Raw genomic sequence first — 18,983 nt, forward strand, 5'->3', positions numbered from 1 at the left:
GAGCGAGACAGTGTAGTTGTTTCAATGATAACACCCAGGAGATGAAACGTGGTGAAGAATAAACCAAGTTTAGTGCCAAAAGTCAAGCCAATCTGTCGTCATAATAAAATTCACCAAACCAAACACAATGTGCCTAATAGCCAGATACAAGTTTAAGTACAGAAAGGTAATATTCAGAGGTTTTTCACACACTAACACAAGGAATTATCCACAATCTTGGATGCTGCAAAAATACACACTGTGACCTTTATATGGTCACTCTAGTGACACGTCACACATCCAAGTTAATTCTGGTTGCCTTCATCACAAAAACTCCTGACACAAATGTTCTGAAATGGCTCCACCCCTAGAAAAACAAAGATGTCATTGAGGGATAACACTAAAAAAATTAACTTTTTCAAAATGTCTTGAAACGAAATCCCCAAATAGATGCATACTTTACTCAGTGTTGTTCTGGGAAACCAACAAACAAACTAATGAGCATAACATATGGCAGGGCAGTAGGTCGCAATACTGCCTCTCAGATCTGCTGTGTTTGGTTTCTCCCAGGACAGATTTTACACATTCTCTCCGAGTCCCTGTGCTTTTTTTCCGAGTCCTCTGAAATTTCTCCCACATTCTTATAGATCTCCATGTTAATTGGGGGTTATAATCTGGCCAGCTATGGCTATGAGTGGGACCTGAGACAGATTGACAGGTTTTGTTCCTGCCTAGTGCATAGTTATACAGAGACAGACTTCTGCACCCCATGAAGCTGATTTGGATTAAGTGATTAAGTTAAGTTGAGAATGTGTAAAAAATAAAGATGGGGCTGAAGCACTCATTGTTCCTCATCTCTGTCTCACTTCATTCCGTATTTGCTTGTTGCAGTGGCAAAGCACCAGTTTGCACAAAAAAGTGTTCTCCCTAAACTCAGTAACATTCTGTAATAATAACAATACTACTACTACTACTACTACTACTAATAATAATAATAATAATAATAATACATTTTCTAAAGTACTCAGAGCACTTTTACATAGATATTGGGGATTCAACCACCACCAATGTGTAGCATCCACCTGGATGATGTGACGGTAACCATTCTTGCACCAGCACACTCACCATACATTAGCCATTAGGTGCTGAAGGGTACAGTTAGCCAGTAAGGAACGGGGGATTATTAGGGGGTCAGAATGACCAGGCCATGGGGGGATACCCTACTTTTTTTGAAAACTTCCCAGGGATCTTTTTTGACTACAGAGAGTTTGGACTTCATTTTCACATTTCATCCAAAGGACGTCACCATTGTTTCAGCACAATGTCCCTGTCATTGTGCTGGGGCATTGTGATCCACACATAGACCACAGGTTACGCAACCCCTACTGGCCTCACCAACTCCTCTTCTTGCAGCAATCCAAGCTTTTCCTAGATGGTCTTCCAACACGGCACAAACATATTGAACTTCAGGTGGATTACCAGTTGTAAAGTGCAGGCGGTGTAAGTGCTGATCATCTGGGAATTTCCAAGGTCAGCCAAGCCAGCAGAGAGATTTAATTACTACAACATGCCCTGGGTCTTCTTCCAGTTGAGGCCAGCTGGGGACATCCTCAATACAAGCACACACCATCCCAATTAGCTCCACTGCATCCATAGAATCAACTATTATATACTCTGAGTTTCAAATTCTGTCATAGTCAGTGTCCACAGCCCTAAATAGGACCTTCATTTTGTTAAGATGTTTTGGCTCATACTACAGCAAAATATACAAAAAAGTAAAAATAAGGCCTATACCTCCAAAATGGAGTCTCAGGCATTCCTATTGTAGGCTCCAAAGTCACAATGCCAAAGTGAAGCCTTGCCTCCCACATCTAGCCACAGGCTTCCCTGATACCTGTTCTCCAAAACAAGTCTTTCCCCAAACAAAAAGAACACAAAAAGTGGATAGCTAAGACTCAAAACAACTCTCAAGAAGCATTCAAAAGGAGGAGTGGAAACTGTAAAAACATCCAATTAAAATAATAAAAATTTAGCTCTGGCATGAGCTTAAAAACACCAATTAATATACAGTAATCCCTCATTATATCGTGCTTCGACTTTCGCGGCTTCACTCTATCGCGGATTTTATATTTAAGCATATCTAAATATATAACGCAGATTTTTCGCTGCTTCGCGGGTTTCTGCAGACAATGGGTCTTTTTACTTCCTGTACATGCTTCCTCAGTTGGTTTACCCAGTTGATTTCATACAAGGGACACTATTGGCGGATGGCTGAGAAGCTATCCAATCAGAGCATGCAGTTAAGTTCCTGTGTGCTGATTGGCTCAGCAATGGAGCGCCAAATTCGATTCCGCGGTATTAACCAGGAAGTCTCGTCTCGCTGATTCAGCATCAACGTGTTTCACTGTGTAAAGAGTTAACTTTTGTGCTCTTTTGTGTTTATCTGTGTGTAGTTAAGCCCTTCATTATGGCTCCAAAATGATCTGCTCCTGCTACTGCTTCAGGGGCCGTGCCCAAGCGCCAACGGAATATGCTAACGACTGCCGAAAAGGTAAAAGTTTTGGATATGTTGAAGGAAGGGAAAAGCTACACTGCTGTAGGACACCATTACGGCATCAATTAGTCCACGATTCTTTTTATTTAAAAAGGAGGAAAGGAATATAAGATCTATGGCCGCAGTGTCCTTTTAACCAGGGCGCAAAACGAGTTGTAAGTGGACGTAATAGGGCAGTAGTCCGGATGGAATCTGCTTTAGGGATTTGGATTGAAGACTGCCGGAAGAAGAACAACGGCGGTGCTACACAGTCGCCTGAAGAGGCTCCTTTAGAAGAGCTGTAACACTCTCCTTTGTTGTGCAGTAAAACTAAACTCATCGTTATCGGACAAGTCTTCATGTCATTGTTGGTGAGTAACCATAATTAAGTTTCTACGTACAGTATTAGTACATGTACGTACATTTAGTGTCACTGTACGCACATTTACTGTGTACAATTTTTCTTGCATTGTACATATTTACTGCTAGTGGCCTGTCTATCATAATGGCTGTAAAATATGTGAAAATATCGGAGACGCTCGATATCTTTAAAATAATATTTAGGTTTTACTGTATATAAACAGTGTGTTTACATACATAATTTCAATGAATCTTACGTAGTATCTAAGAGAATACAAAGGGTTTATGCTGTATAACTGTGCGGGAAATGTTTATAAGAGTGTGGGAGAGTTTATAAGGGCTTAAAATATATACAAATAGCCATATAAACATATGGTTTCTACTTTGATGATTTTCACTTTTCGCGGGGGGTTCTGGAACACAAACCCCGCGATCGAGGAGGGATTACTGTATGTCACGTCTCAATTTGAAGGAAAATATAACAATGTAAACATCTTGTAATGAAGTGTGGCTGCCTCTAGGGGTACTAAACTTGAGACTGAAACCTTTGGAGCAACTGTTTTATGATTTAGTCTCTGAATATTATATTTTTCTATAAAAGAAGGTCAAACTGTTCAGACAGCAGTCACTAAGTAAAAATGACTCCTTATCATTACAAACAGGCCACTCATGTGCAACGAGCTCCTAATGCATAATTCAAACTAACGCAACAAAGTTACAATTTAGAGTAAGAGTACACAAGGAGTGCAACAGAACTGGCACCTTGTTGCACGCTCACGAATGTCTTGGCAATACAGAAAAACAAGAACACAATTGTTTAGAGTAAAGAAGATTAAGACGAGCCTCGTGGGAAAAGCCAAGCGTATAAGGAGATTACTTGAGTCCACTCAAGGAGGCAGAGACATGTCACCGGAAAGAAGATGACTCCTAATATGTTATAAAACTTTAGTTTCTATGCATAACATATGGTCACCAACTATGTGGTAGTGAAGTTATTACAGAAATGGCTGGAAAACATAAGCAACAATGTGAAAAGAATGATGGCCTTTTTCAAGAGGGCTAATTGAATATACAGTATCAGTAGACACTGCACGATGTTAGGGTTATGGTTAGGTGGACTTTTATCACTCCAAAGGGAAATTTGTTTTCAGCAGGAAAGTACAACACATAAGGCATTGTTACACAGATACAAGAAAATAAGCCAAGACACAACCGATAGCCTGTGGTGTCATTAAGTGCACACACTCAAGATTAGATGCGCCATTTCTGTCAACATCAGTGCAATAAGAGCATTGTGCTAGAACTGATATAAGTTATTATTGTAGGTCCCACATGCCAACCTTACCTCACCAGGTTGCCTACGTATCTGTTTATGGAGTAGCAGATCATAACACAAACTGGTATACTTACAGACAGAGCCAAGATGCATATATGGTACAAGTTATCTGGCACCGTGGGGTCACATGGCTCGATGACTCTAAAACACACAAAGAGAAACATCAGTTCATTACAGCGAACACTCAGGTAACCAAAGCCGACCTAGGAAGCTGTCATTGTGTGCCCCTGTACTGAGGTGATGCCAACTGCCTTCATTTTCTGCTTGCATAGTCACTCATCCACAGAACAACAGGACCAGAAGGAGAATCAGCAGCATCTCCATAATTCTCTTTACTGTACCTGTGATACATCTTGGGAGAAAACAATATTGTCTGCAGACAGTTACCCTTCACACGACACCTCTTACCCTGTATGCTCTCTGGTGTCCAGATAACTTGAGTCCAATCAAGGAGGCAAAGATGTGTCACTGGAAAGAAGATGACTCCTAATATGTTATATAACTTTAGTTTCTATGCATAGCACATGGTCACCAACTGTGTGGTAGTGATGTTATTGCAGAACTGGCTGGAAAAAGTAATCAACAGTGTTATCAGTTATGATGTGCCCTCTTTTAGAAATGAGGGAATCTGATTCTGGGAGGGTAGTGGACATCAGAGGAGGACGTGCTCCATTAAGAAGGTGTGTTTCAATTGGGGGCCACAAATATGAGTAAATGTGCAAAGTGAGGCCTAGTCCTTAAAGTGTACTATGAGTTGAGGGGCCCTATGGCCAACAGGGACACAAGGACATTGCACCCTGACCCCATGTGTACAACCTGCATTCTGTTTGTGTTATGTGGACACCTGTTATGAGTCAATTTTTTTAACACCTACTTTGGATTTAACTTTCATAAATGAATAAAAAGAATTCAATAAGTGATTTAAAAAAATGAATAAGAAGAATACAATTAGTTGTTAATATTGCAATATTAAAATGAGTATTCAACAAATTAATAATATTACAGTAACTGACTAAGCATGAATTCATAATTAAAGCTGGCATACGATTTATTCATATTGAAATAAATTAAGAATTATTGGCGCAGTGGCATCACAGCTGCCTCGCAGAAAGGAGCCCAGGGTTTGCATCCCCAGTCCTCCCTGCACTGCGTTTGTATGTTCTCCCTGGGTCCATGTGGGATTTCGCCGGGTGCTCTGAATTCCTCCCGTTGTCCAAAGACACGCAGGTTAGGGGGATTGGTGACATTTAATTGGCCCCTTTGTGTACTCTATGTGTGGTCACCCTATGATGGACTGGCACTCTGTTTAGGCTTCTAAGACAGGCAGACAATCCCAATGATACTGAACTGGAAAAGCAGTAAAGAAAGCAGATAAGTGGATATTATTAAATGAAAAAGAAGAAGAATATTAATGGTCAATATTAAATACTTCAACTAATATTGAAAGAACTATTTCTTATTAAGTTGATACTAATAACAGTGCTATAAATCATTGATAGTTCTGATTATGATTATTATCTGCAGCATGGTAATGGACTGCTAAGTGCATCACAGTTCTAAATGTGTAGCCCTGTGGCGTCTGTTGTCCTTGTGTGCCACTTGGGTGTCCATTGGGCTTTTTAATTTCCTTCATTATCTCAGAGTCCTGACAGTTAAGCATACTGGCAGCTCTGATTTGACTTTGTGAGTGTCTACAATGTGGACTGATGTCCAGGCCAGTGCTGCTTTCTGCCTTTCATCCAGTTGGGCTGGGCTGGGATAGGCTTGTGCCACCCAAAAAAGTGCACAAAATTAGGCAGGTTCAGAAAACAAATGAATACTGTTATTACTATTAAATGGAATTATAAAAATTATTATCACACCCATAAGCCACAACATTAAAACCACCTGCCTAATATTGTGTAGACCCCTCTCGTGCTGCCAAAGCAGTGCTGACCTGTCGTGGTCTCCTGGAAGTTGCAAGGTGGTGTCTTTACAGATTGGAAATGTTTTTCCAGCATACTGTATGCCATAGGTGCTTCACCAGATTGAGATCTGGGGAATGTAGAGGCCAAATCAAAACCTTGAACTCTTCAACATGTTCCTCAAACCACTCTTGACCAATTTTTTGCAGTATGGCCATCAGGTAATACCATTGCCATGAAAGGCTGTACTTGGTCAGCAGCAATGTTTAGGTAGGTTGTAGGTGTCAAGTAACATCCACATGAATGACTGGACCCAAGGTTTCCCAACAGACCATTGCCCAAAGCATCACGCATTTGTTGGCTTACCTTCTTCCCATGGTGCATCCTGCTGCCATCTCTTCCTCATTTAAACAACACACACACACCTGGCCGTCCACATGATCTAAAAACAACGTGATTTTTCAGACCAGGCCACCTTCTTCCATTCCTCCATGGTCCAGCTTGGTACTCGCATCTCTGTTGTAGACATTTTTTGTAGTGGACAGGAGTCGACATGCTGCAAGGTGTGATGTACTGTGTGTTCTGACACCTTTCTCTATTGGCCAGCATTAATCTTTTCAGCAATTTGTGCTACAATAGATTATCCGTGAGATTGGATCAAACAGGCTAGCCTTCTCTCTCTATATGCATCAATGAGCCTTGGGCATCCATGGCCGTGTCAAATGTTCATCTGTTGTCCTTCCTTGGATAACATTTAGTAGGTGCTAACCACTGCATACTGGGAACACCCCACAAGACCTGCCATTTTGGAGAAGCTCTGACTTAGTTGTCTGGCTGTCACAATTTGGCCCTTGTCAAAGTCTATGAGAGCCTTACGTTTGCCCATTCTTCCTTCTTCCAACACATCACCTTCAAGAACCGACTGTTCACTTGCTGCCTAACATATCCCACTCCTTACAGGTGCCATTACACAGAGATGGCTGATGTTATTCACTTCACCAGTCAGTGCTTTTAATGTTGTGGCTGAACAGTATAAATAAATAACAAAAATTTGGACATGAGCATCAGTAGGCTTTGTGCCCTGAGAACCAAGTAACCCAAACTATTCTATAACATTACAGTAATTATTTACCGCTCATGCTGATCTTTCTGATCATGAAATAGATCATTAAGACAGTAATTGATGAGAAGAATTCATAATTAATTATGGTATTTGGGGGTTCCTCTAGAGCAGGGGTACTCAAAGTTGGTCCTGGGGGCTCACTGTGGCTGCAGGTTTTTGTTTCAACCAGCTTCTACTTTTAATTGGACTCCTGGGCTAATTAAGTGATCTGTTATTTGCTAGATTCTGTGTTTTGGAAAAATTAACAAATTAGAAAACTAAGTTTGGTAAAATATATATATATATATATATATATGAGGTGCAACACAAATATAACCGGACCGTGTGTGCTTGGGGCTTTCCTGGAAAACCTTCTGGAGGTTGGGCGAACGTGAATCATAGAACTATATCCCATCCTACACGCCCTTTCAAACCACCAGCTGGCTAAGTACAGTGATCCCTCGCCATATCGCGCTTCGACTTTCGCGGCTTACTATCGCGGATTTTAAATGTAAGCATATCTAAATATATATCACAGATTTTTCGCTGCTTCATGGATTTCTGCGGACAATGGGTCTTTTAATTTATGGTACATGCTTCCTCAGTTGCTTTGCCCAGTTGATTTCATACAAAGGACACTATTGCAAGATGGCTGAGAAGCTACCCAATCAGAGCACGTATTACATATTAAATAAAACTCCTCAATGATGTACGATATGCTTCCCGTGCGGTGCTTCGCATACTTGAACGCCCAAACAGCACGTATTGATTTTTGATTGTTTGCTTGTCTCTGTCTCTCTCTATCTCTCGCTCTTTCTGACATTCTCTGCTCCTGACCGAGGGGTTGTGAGCAGAGGGGCTCTTCGCACACTGGCCTAGAGGATACGGATGCTCCTCTAAAAAATGCTGAAAGATTACCTTCACATTGCTGCCTTCCTTGCAGCTGCTTTGTCCTGTGGTGCCTCGCATACTTAAAAGCCCAAACAGCCCTACTGATTTTTGATTGTTTGCTTTTCTCGCTCTCTCTCTGACATTCTCTGCTCCTGACGCGCACTCCTTTGAAGAGGAAGATATGTTTGCATTCTTTTAATTGTGAGACAGAACTGTCATCTCTGTCTTGTCATGGAGCACAGTTTAAACTTTTGACTAAAAGGTGTTATTTCATGTCTGGAGGGCTCTAATAATGTTAGAAAATTTATTTAGAAGGTCGTAAACAGGTTTTCTATGCTCTAACTGTGAAAATATTCGATTTATAAATAAAGAATCCTACTTCACGGAAATTCATTTATCGCAGCAGAGTCTGGAACAGATTAACCGCGATAAGCGAGGGTTGACTGTATATCCTGTGAGTAGCCCAGTCAGCATTTGTACAACAATCGCTGCACGACTTGCCACGATAATATCGGGTGAAAAAATCAAACAGAAAATTGACATCAAATTTCTTGCGAATTTTCTGTTTATCCGTAAAGCAGTTTTTGACTGACAAATACATTCCTGTCCTCAAACATCCTCCCTATTCGCTCCCTGTGATTTTTACTTGTTCCCGAAAATCAAAAGTGACCTGAAGGGAGCACATTTTTCTTCAATGGATATGTTATGCACCTAAAATCTGGAATAGCCTGCCAATAGGAATTTGCCAGGCAAATACAGTATAGCACTTTAAAACACTGCTGAAAACACATTACTTTAACATGGCCTTTTATAACTTCACTTTAACTTAATACTGATACTCTGTATGTTCAATTCTTCATAATAACTATTCACAGTGGCTCTAAAATCCGTACTGACCCCTACTCTCTCTTCTGTTTCTTTTTCCGGTTTCTTTGTAGTGGCGCTGCCACCACCACCTACTCAAAGCATCATGATGCACCAACATTGATGGACTGAAAGCCAGAAGTCTACGTGACCATCATCATCAGGTCCTTCCATGAAAACCCTAAATACAAAGAGGACTGTTTGATTTATGTTAGGTAGATTGCCCAGAGGGGACTGGGCGGTCTCTTGGTCTGGAACCCCTACAGATTTTATTTTTTTCTCCAGCCTTTGGAGTTTTTTTTTGTTTGTTTTTCTGTCCACCCTGGCCATCGGACCTTACTCTTATTCTATGTTAATTAATGTTGACTTATGTTTATCTTTTATTGTGTCTTCTATTTTTCTATTCATTTTGTAAAGCACTTTGAGCTACATTTTTTTGTATGAATATGTGCTATATAAATAAATGTTGATTGATTGATTGATTGAAAGTGAAGGCAAAAACGGCAAGCCTGTTGGAGACCCTCAAGCAAGAGGACTTCCAGCACTGTTTCAATCAATGGAAGATACGTATGGAGCGGTGTAGAGATCAGGAAGGGGAGTATATAGAAGGTGACCATGTTTAAAATGTTGTAATTCATCAAGAAATATTTTTATTTAACCAAGCTGATTATTTTTTGTGTCTCACCTTGTATATATTGAAATACACCAAGCAGTTATATGGGAATAATGTATTTTTTTATCTTTTCAACAATATTTTCATCTTGATTTTCTTTCTATTTTTTGCCGGGTGTTCTAATCATTTAATTAATCCATTATTTTCTAATTATTGGGTCTAATGCTAAAGTACTTACAGCCTTTGATTATTCACTGTTGTTTGCCTGGCTGTCTGCACTGCTGGTTGTCATTATTAAGATACAATGAAGTAAGCAACTGCACAAAGAAAGGGTAACATATAATAAAATCAACAGAAGAGGATTAAGTATTTCAATCTCTAGCAAAAATGGAAATATTCCTAAATGTCTTATAAATGTAAAAATCATGCTGCGGTGCTTTCTTAATGTAGAAGAAGAGAAGAGAAAAAAAGATAGCAGCTAATAAATTGAGCTCAGTGTTATCAGTTGTTGTCACTGACTATGAATCTGGTTGGACCAAAAACCTGCAGCCACAGTGGACCCCCAGGACCGCGTTTGGGAACCCCTGCTCTAGAGTGTCTCATTCTCTTGCACGATTTGGCTCAAAAACTAATCAGCAAATTGAGTTTCGAGTTTTTTTTTTCCGTTCAGCCATTTTAGTTTTAAGAGCTTTTTCAAGAAAATGTGACCCACACAGACAGACAGACACAGACAGACAGACAGACACACACCCATCATTGAGATATCAATGTTTTCGGTATCGGTGGACCCTGAAAAAAACTGTTGAAAACCGGAGATCGAAATTTCTGATGAATCTAAAGTATTCTCCTCCATAGACACAAAACATAGCACAAAGCAATACAATAAAAAAATTATTATGACAATATTATAAATGATTTAAACAAGCAATCATTGTTAAACATGAAATAACAAGAATCAATAGATTGAAAATGTTACTGCTTCACTCTAAAAAAATAATTCAAGGGACCTACAGCCAATACTTAAATACAGGTAAATACATGGTTGCAAGGTGAATGATTTTGTTTAATTAAACCTCCTGAATTGCAAGCAGTAGTTAATAAATTGTGCTGACACAGTAATAACAGTTAAGTCATTTGAACTCCATTTCATTAATTCACTGACAGCACCCAACAATGATGTTGTGGTAACTGAATCGAGTTTCATTTGAAATGCCGGACCATTTTTAAATGCCAGCACAAGTTCATGGCACACTAAATGCCAGCTGGACACCTCTGTCTGTAGCGCTGAGACACTCGCTTAGGGTGAGGAGGACTTTACTTACAAACTTGACGCTCTGATCAGTGCGATTTCTGAATGCAGGCTTATATGGGGAAACGTTTTTATGTTGAGGTCACAAATTAACCTGAAAATGCTAACAAGTAATGAGACAAAACTGTTTAGAACAACTTACATTTGTGAAATGTTTGTCAGCTTAAAGACATATGCCTATTTCATCCATCCATTATCCAACCCGCAGGGTCACGGGGGTCTGCTGGAGCCAATCCCAGCCAACACAGTGTGCAAGGCAGGAAACAAACCCCAGGCAGGGCGCCAGCCCACCGCAGATATACGTATTCCTACTCATATTTACTAAGCACATGATACATAAAAGCGTAGCAGGGTGGTAGCAGACCAGGGTCTGATTCTCAGGTCCTCCCTTTGCATGTTCTCCGTGTGCCTCTGTGGGTTTCTTTGCACAGTTCAAAGGCGTGCAGGTTGGGTGAATTGCTGATGTTAAACTGGACTGCCGCCCTGTTCAGGGGATGTTCCTGTCTATGCCTCTTGCTTGCTGGGATCGGTTCCAGCTGCTCCCGGACCTGCTCTAGATAAGCAGGCTTAGAAAATGGATGATGATTACAATCCCCTCAGCTTCAGAGAAAAAAAGTACTTTCAAATATTTTTTTTTAAGTAGCCAACTTACAATGTTGGGGTTCTACTGTTAATCATTAAGTACATTGTAATTAAAAATACTATAACATACCATAGCATAGCATTTTCTAAGCTACCCAGGGCTGTGGAGTTGGAGTCGTGGAGTCCGAGTTAAAAGCAATGATTTGGTTACTTGAGTTGAAGCCGGAGTTGGAAAAAACGTATTGACTCTGTAATTTGTAATATAATGTGTTAAACCTTCCAATTTCATATATACTAATTTGAATAAAATATTTTTTCTTCCAGCCATTTGATAAAAATATGGACTCTTTTTAAATGTTCAAAGTTTTGTGTTTTGTTTAATGTTACTCAATGTCTGTAACTTTTTCATTAAATCATTTTAAAAAGCCACAACAGCATCACTACAGCCTTTAAACCCAAACTTTAACAGGTCAGGGTGCTAAAAAGTAGCCTGATGATTCACGCTGGCAGTGGTGAGATGACTTGTATCTTGTATGTGATGTGCTTTCAATTAACACAGTAAAAATGAGTCTGATTACAAATAGGGAGCTCAGAGTCGCAGTTTGTGGTAACATAAACTGAGAAGTCGGAGTCAGTGGCGCCATAAATCGAGGAGTCAGAGATGGAGATGGAATCGAAGGTTTTGTGTAACGACTCCACAGTCCTGGCACCCACTTAATCCTGAGGAGGGTCACAGGTGGCTGGAGCCTATCCCAGCAGGCATAGGGCACAAGGCAGGAAACAATCCCTGAACAGCATGCCAGGACAATCGGAGGGTAAACATACTCACACACACAGACACACATACATTAAGGCCAAGTCAGCGTTGCCAGTCCACCTAATCCACATAATCAAAGTAAAACGGAAGAACCCGAGTGGACATGAGGAGAATGTGCAAACACCACACCAGACCTGCAGTTAAACTCAGATCATTGGCAACGTTAGGAAGCACTATCTGCCACTGGACAATATACACTTACATTACACTATATTTGGAATATCAAAAAATAAACTCAGATATGCTATGCACTGTGATTATGTGAATTTATGATGTTACGTACAGTAGTAAGGGGTGTTGCACCATGGTAGCCATTATGGATGCAATGAGAAGTCAAGCAAAATGATTACGTCTTGCCTGAAAAAGGGGCCTGAGTTGCCTTGAAAGCTTGCATAGTGTAATCTTTTTAGTTAGCCAATAAAAGGTGTCATTTTGCTCATTGAAGTCGACATAATTCAAAACGTTAGTTGTAAACTGTTATGTTATTTTTACTTTTTTATTGACCTGAAACGTTTGTTTTTAGAGCGTAGTAGGTGCTCATTGTCCATCCGTTTTCCAAACCCGCTTTATGTGGAGAAGGGTCACGGGGAAGCTGCAGAGCCTTCCCAGGGCAGCATTGAGTACAAAGCAGGGACAATCTCTGCACAAGGTGTCAGACCATCTTAGGGTGAGCACATGCGACACATATCAGGGGGCAATCTTAGCACTGACAAACCACTTAACCTGCTTTTATTTGTACTGCGGAGTGAAACCTTACATTATTAGTCATTTGTAAACACTTTTGCATGTAGCGTAGCTGTGGATTTCAGACCCTGAGGCTATTGGTTCAAATCCCACTATTGACTCTGTATGACCATGAGGAGGTCACTTCACCTGCCTGTGTTCCAACTGGACAGTCAAAAAGAAATGTAACTAATTGTATTAGAAATGTTTGATGAAATCGTCACCGAAAAAAGTTAAGAGAAGACCCAAGAATGTTCCTTAAAATCAAGTGAGGTGGGTGCTAGCTGTTATTTTAGACAGGCACTCTGGCATGGTGGTTAAGCATTGTCCGTTCCAACCCAGCTGTTATCGCTGTGTGACCATGAGCAAGTCACTTCGCCAGCCAAATGGAAAAAAACAAACAAAAATAAACTAAAAGAAATGTAAACAATTGTATTTGAAATTTTGTAAGTCGCCTTGGATAAGGGCATCAGTCAAACAATAATTGAGGGAAGACCTAAGAAAGTTGTTCCAAATCAAGTGAGGCGGCCGCTAGCTGTTATTATAAGCTGGCAGTGCGGGGTACTGGTTAAGGGTTTGGATTTCTAACATTAAGGTTGTGAGTTCTGATCCTGCCACTGTCACTGTGTGACCAGGAGCAGTCACTTCACCTGCCTGTGCTCCAACCGGGAAATCCCAAAATAAATTAATAAATAAAAATTGTATCTGATTGTATGTCACCTGCTGTAAGTCGCCTTGGATAAATGCAAATAAAAAGTAAATGTATTTGCATGTAGCTGTGACCCGCTTACAGCTCTCTGAGCCTGCGCGCACTGACGAGCGCTATACAGAAACGAAATTACACTTGAACACGTTCAGGCCACCGATTTATATCACGTTTCTGACCATTTGTGGCACCAATGTGTCGTGTTCGAGCACGAATGGCAGTGGCCGAACAGCAGCGCTCGTCTGTCCTTCGAACACGTGGAGCTGCCCGGCAGTCACACAACTTCACTCGATCCCAGGCCCCCGACGGGTGTAACGACCGGCTGCACTTACTCTTTCGGCGGCGGGGTGGGCTCCAATGGATCGTTGGAATACCAGCTGTCATCGTCGTAGTCTGTCGGCTCGTTGGTGCCCATCGCGGCGTGATGTGGCGCTCCTTCACTGGACGCCTGGAGTTCTCGCTGTACTTGAGAGCGGCTTCGCAAAACTTCTCCGCAGGTGCCGAGTCGGCAAGCCCGTTATCTGTCTGCACGCATCTCCTCCCCTCAGCCTTCAAGAAACAGAAATCGACACAGGAGGGATACTGGCATGAGCTGCCCCCTCAACCCCAAGCCAGTCCCCCGCCCCCCTATAAGTAAAAAGCCTTTTCAGGGGGATTACACGGCTCCAGGAAGAGAGAGGCCGACAGTGAAAGAGAGGGAGAGAGAAAAAGTGAGAGAGGGAGGAGCAGGGCGGGGGGCACAACTGACCCGGTAAGTGGGCGACTTTAGGTTCCTCATAATAAGCTTCCTTTCTGTCCGTCTATCTGTTTCCATATATTCCCAGACACCCCGGAGTTAAAAGAAGGGCCCTCCTAGGCCGCTGGAGGAATGTAATAACCTTTCACCTGTTTGTGCGGCTTTGATTTATTTGTGGATTCACACAGACGGCGGCCCACATCAATGCGTATTTTGGACATTTATCTTTCTTTGAGATTAAAATGCACTGCGTGCTTTTCATTAAGTGGCACTCTAAAGGCATTTTTGCAATCAAGTATATTTTACTAGAAATGGATTGCTGAGATTTTTCCCTGGGCAACAGACAGAAAGGAATATAAAGACGACCACATGCATTAAGTGCCCTGTTAACAGCAGAACACAAATTCTAGTGAAGTGACCGCTCAGACTAGCCAGTGAGCTGGTGCAGTACTTGATGCCCGACAGCGCACTTTCTTACAGTCATCTGAATACAGTTCACCAAATATAAATTGTTGTCTTTTTCAACATATCTGATTAGGCAAACTTTAGACCTTCATGCAAACCGTGCCTTATGATAAAAGTGATGCACATGAACAAACGACACATAGAATTGTTATGGTGTATTCATTCTTATCTCTCTGTATTATAATAAAAACATCTTGGGACGAGACGAGACTTTTTAGCCTGGGACGAGATGTGACTTTTTCAGAGAGACACTTTCATGTCAGGCGGCACGGTGGCACGGTGGTTGTGCTGCTGCCTCACAGTAAGGAGACCTGGGTTCGCTTCCAGTGTGGAGTTTGCATGTTCTCCCCGTGTCTGCGTGGGTTTCCACCGGGTGCTCCAGTTTCCTCCCACAGTCCAATGACATGCAGGTTAGGTGCATTGGCGATCCTGAATGGTCCCTAGTGTGTGCTTGGTGGGTGTTCCACAGGGTGGGCTCCCTGTTCACCGTGTCACTGTATTGTATCCACCGTCAGATGCAACACACTGTCTGTCTCTCTCTTTGAAACTTAACCTTGACGTTTGCATTTAAGTGGTTTCTGAACCAGGGGAAGGTCTGCTGCATCCTGGGTCACTCTGCCATCTTTGCTCTGTGAAGGCCAGTTTTGTGCACCTGGCAATCGCTTGTTGATGTTGTGTAACATTTCCTTAGTCTGCCTAGGCTTACTTATCCATTTCTCGTGTTCCTTAATGAGCTTACTTCAAGATTAGCTCAAGGATTGGTGTCTAAAGTGCCCAGCTAACGCTCCACTACAAGGCTTTCCACAGCTGACTCTGAATGACATCAGCATGAATGAAAAAGAACGTGAGAAGATAGGAGAACAAGAGCAGAACAAAATGTTTATTCCAGCCACTGCCAACGTAGCACAGACAGTGGCAGATGTGAAGTGCTTCTCTTATACCAAGTGCAAACAAGTGAATACCTTATAAAATCAGGCTTTCAGTCCTAATGTAAGATTTTCTGGGACCCTCCAGGATATCCATCTTGCTCCGTGTGTGTAAGTTTAGCGTACACAAACACAAAGCCCAATTGACTATTCATCATCTGTAACTGCAGTGTCCAAATATGGGAGAGAAGGGGGCAAAATCTATCAGTGCAGCATCAGGTGTAAGGCAGGAAACAACATCGAACAAGGTGCCAGTCCATCACAGGCTAAACTCATTCACACAGAGCCAAGCTAGTGCTGATAATGATCTTAAAATATCAACTTGGTATGAGAGAACAAAACCAGAGTACTGACAGAAAACCCACACAGACCCGGGAAGAATGTGCAGATGCCAGTGTATTGGTAATATTGGTCTGCCTGCTACTATAAGAGATGCCCCTTTGGTCTCAGCTTTTAAATCTCGGCTGAAGACTCACTACTTCAGTTTAGCATATCCTGACTAGAGCTGCTGATTAACTGTAAAGACTGCATCTCTGTTAGTCATTAGCACTAAAACATAAGTAACATGAGAGCTATAATTTGTTACTAACCCTCACCTATTCTGTTTCTCCTCTCGGTACTCAAATGTGGTACTTGGTGCCACTGCCCACCTGCCCAGTTGTTTTGCCTGCCTAAGGTAAAGTCATCCCTGATGGAGGATCACAGGAATTGTGGGTAGATTGGCTGGCCCAGCGCTGTTTCAGCTGTGGTATGGCCAAATGGGGGAGGCAGCTTGATGGCTGAGGTCACTAAACAAATCCAGATCTTATTATGTGATATCATCTACTGTTAAATTCTGCTATGTACTTCTAAAATTTTTTATTTTTATACTGTATTGAGGCTTTGTTCTGTTCTGTGTATTGTATTGTATTGACCCTCTTCTTTTTGTCACCCACTGCACGCTCAACCTACCATTTTTTCCCTACAAGGGTTTTTTGGGAGTTGTTCCTTGTCTTCTTGGAGAGCCAAGGCTGGGGGGCTGTCAAGAGGCAGGGCCTGTTAAAGCCCATTACGACACTTCTTGTGTGATTTTGGGCTATACAAAAATAAATTCTATTGTATTGTATAATGACAGAGGATCAGAACCCAAATGTGGGCATCAGCACTAACCACTGTGCCAGCATGCTACCCATTTCTGAACTTATGTCATAATTAGGTGTTCTATTAATAGCTAACTTCTTACTTTAAATCAGACTGTCATTTTAATTAATTTATTAGAATGACCTTTTATAAGTTGATGATGTACTAGCAGCACAGCCACTTCATGGCACTTGCACTGCTCCTGTGTGCAGCCTGTACATTTTTGCCATGGCACCCTGTGATGGCCTGGTGTCCCCTCTTCACTTACAGTTCTCCTGGGACAGCTCCTGGTTTGCCAGTTCTGAAGAAGAATGAACAGAATTTGCTCATTGACAACAATGAAACACTCAAATCTGAGATGTCCCGTCATCTGCAGTGCCTTACAAATTACTTTTACTATCACTCCTTTGTTGTAGCAGTGTTAAAAGCACTGTAAAAACTGTTCTAATAAAAAAGTACATAATTAACTATACTAATAAATATACATTTCTAATTTTAGACACATAAAATAATACACTAGAGGCTACATATTTAATTCAGTCCACACCTTTGCTTTAAAAACATGCTGATGAGGGCATAGAGAACACTTAGTGGCTAAAGGTTTGAACTGCACTGTGCAAGGATACGTTTCAATCCCAACTCGAGCCTACCATTATGACCTTTAGAGAAGCATCCACATAGCTGATGTTCACCTATTGAAAACAAGGAACCACATACCCTCCATCTTTGCTGTATCGCAGGACAGTATTCTCTATAAATGGTGGCACAAGGTTAGGGGTTTAATCCCTACCACTGCATCCCTTTATGACCTCAAGCAAGACACTTAACCTGTCATATTAAACAGATGTTTTTGTGAAAGGTGTTTACTGTGAAAGGCAATAAAAGTACAAGATCAAAGGTTTAGCCCTTGAGTGTCCCTTAGAGATTCTGTTAATTAAAAATATGGAAACAATGGCATTGTATCTTTGGAAAATCATGGAATGGTGTTCAATATAAAAGGTGCTATACAAAAGCACAAGGGCACGGGTTTAGACCCTAATATTGACTCTAAGGGAGTCTTTTAGTTAATCATCTCTCAGATAGTAAGAATACGAGAGTATCCATCCATTCATCCATCCACTTAGTACCACTTATCCAGGTCCAGGTCATGGGGGAAGCAGTCTAAGCAAAGAAGCTTAGAAGTCTCTTTCATGGCTCCTCCAGGCTGATACCAAAGTGTTCCCAGGCAAGCCTTAAAGACATACTCTCTCCAGAATGTCCTGGGGCTGTCCCAAGGTCACCTTCCAGTTGAAGATACCTGAAACACCTCCACAGGGAGGTGTCCAAAAGATATCCAAACCAGATACCTGAAACACTTTTGCTTTTTGGTTCAGCTCTCTCAGTAACCATGACTGACCAGTAGAATGTCCACTTGACTGCTGACACCACTCCAATCTGCTCATCAGTCTCTCAGTTCCTTCTTCCTTCGCTTGAGAACAAGACCCTGAGATACTCAAATGTATCCTTTTGAGGTTGCACCTTCTCCCCAACCCAGAGAGGGCACTCCACTCTTTCCTGGCTGAGAAACATAACTTTAGTCTTGAAGGTTCTACTTCTCATGCTGACCCTGTCACACTCGGCCACAAACCACTCCAGTGCACAAATGAGGTCACCACCTGATGAAGCTGCAAAAAGCAGAGATGCGACCCAGAGGTCAACAAACTAGACCTCCTCCTCCTCTTGACTGCATCCTAGAAATTCTGTCCATAGAAACTATAAACAGGACCAGTGAAAAAGGGTAAGCCAGACCGAGTCCCACACCTACCAAGAATAAGTCTTATTTACAACTGCCAATGCAAACCAAACTCTCGATATGGTTGCACATGGACTGAATAGCTTGTAACAGCAGACCTGGTATCTCATATTTCCAAAGAACTCTTCACAGGACACCCTGAGGAACATGGTTGTAGGCCTTTTCCAAGTCCATAAAACCCATGTAGCTGGGTCAAGCAGACTCCTATGAACCCTCCAGAATTCTT

At 41.6% G+C, this 18,983-nt stretch overlaps 1 protein-coding gene across 4 annotated transcripts in view; it reads right to left on the bottom strand.

Annotated features, from left to right (window-relative positions):
- stra6 (signaling receptor and transporter of retinol STRA6) overlaps positions 1-18,983 on the bottom strand; it is a 116,177-nt gene that overhangs the window by 64,174 nt on the left and 33,020 nt on the right. For 2 of the 4 annotated variants that reach the window (XM_039773696.1, XM_039773699.1), the window contains exons 2-3: positions 14,052-14,268; positions 4,283-4,349 (exon numbers count right to left, since the gene is read on the bottom strand). In XM_039773696.1, coding sequence (XP_039629630.1) covers positions 4,283-4,349; positions 14,052-14,134 — 150 coding nt within the window. In that variant the 5' untranslated portion in view covers positions 14,135-14,268. The other 2 variants (XM_039773698.1, XM_039773697.1) reach the window with 2 other exon arrangements.

This window comes from Polypterus senegalus, chromosome 12, assembly GCF_016835505.1.
Source record: "Polypterus senegalus isolate Bchr_013 chromosome 12, ASM1683550v1, whole genome shotgun sequence".
Taxonomy (NCBI): domain Eukaryota; kingdom Metazoa; phylum Chordata; class Cladistia; order Polypteriformes; family Polypteridae; genus Polypterus; species Polypterus senegalus.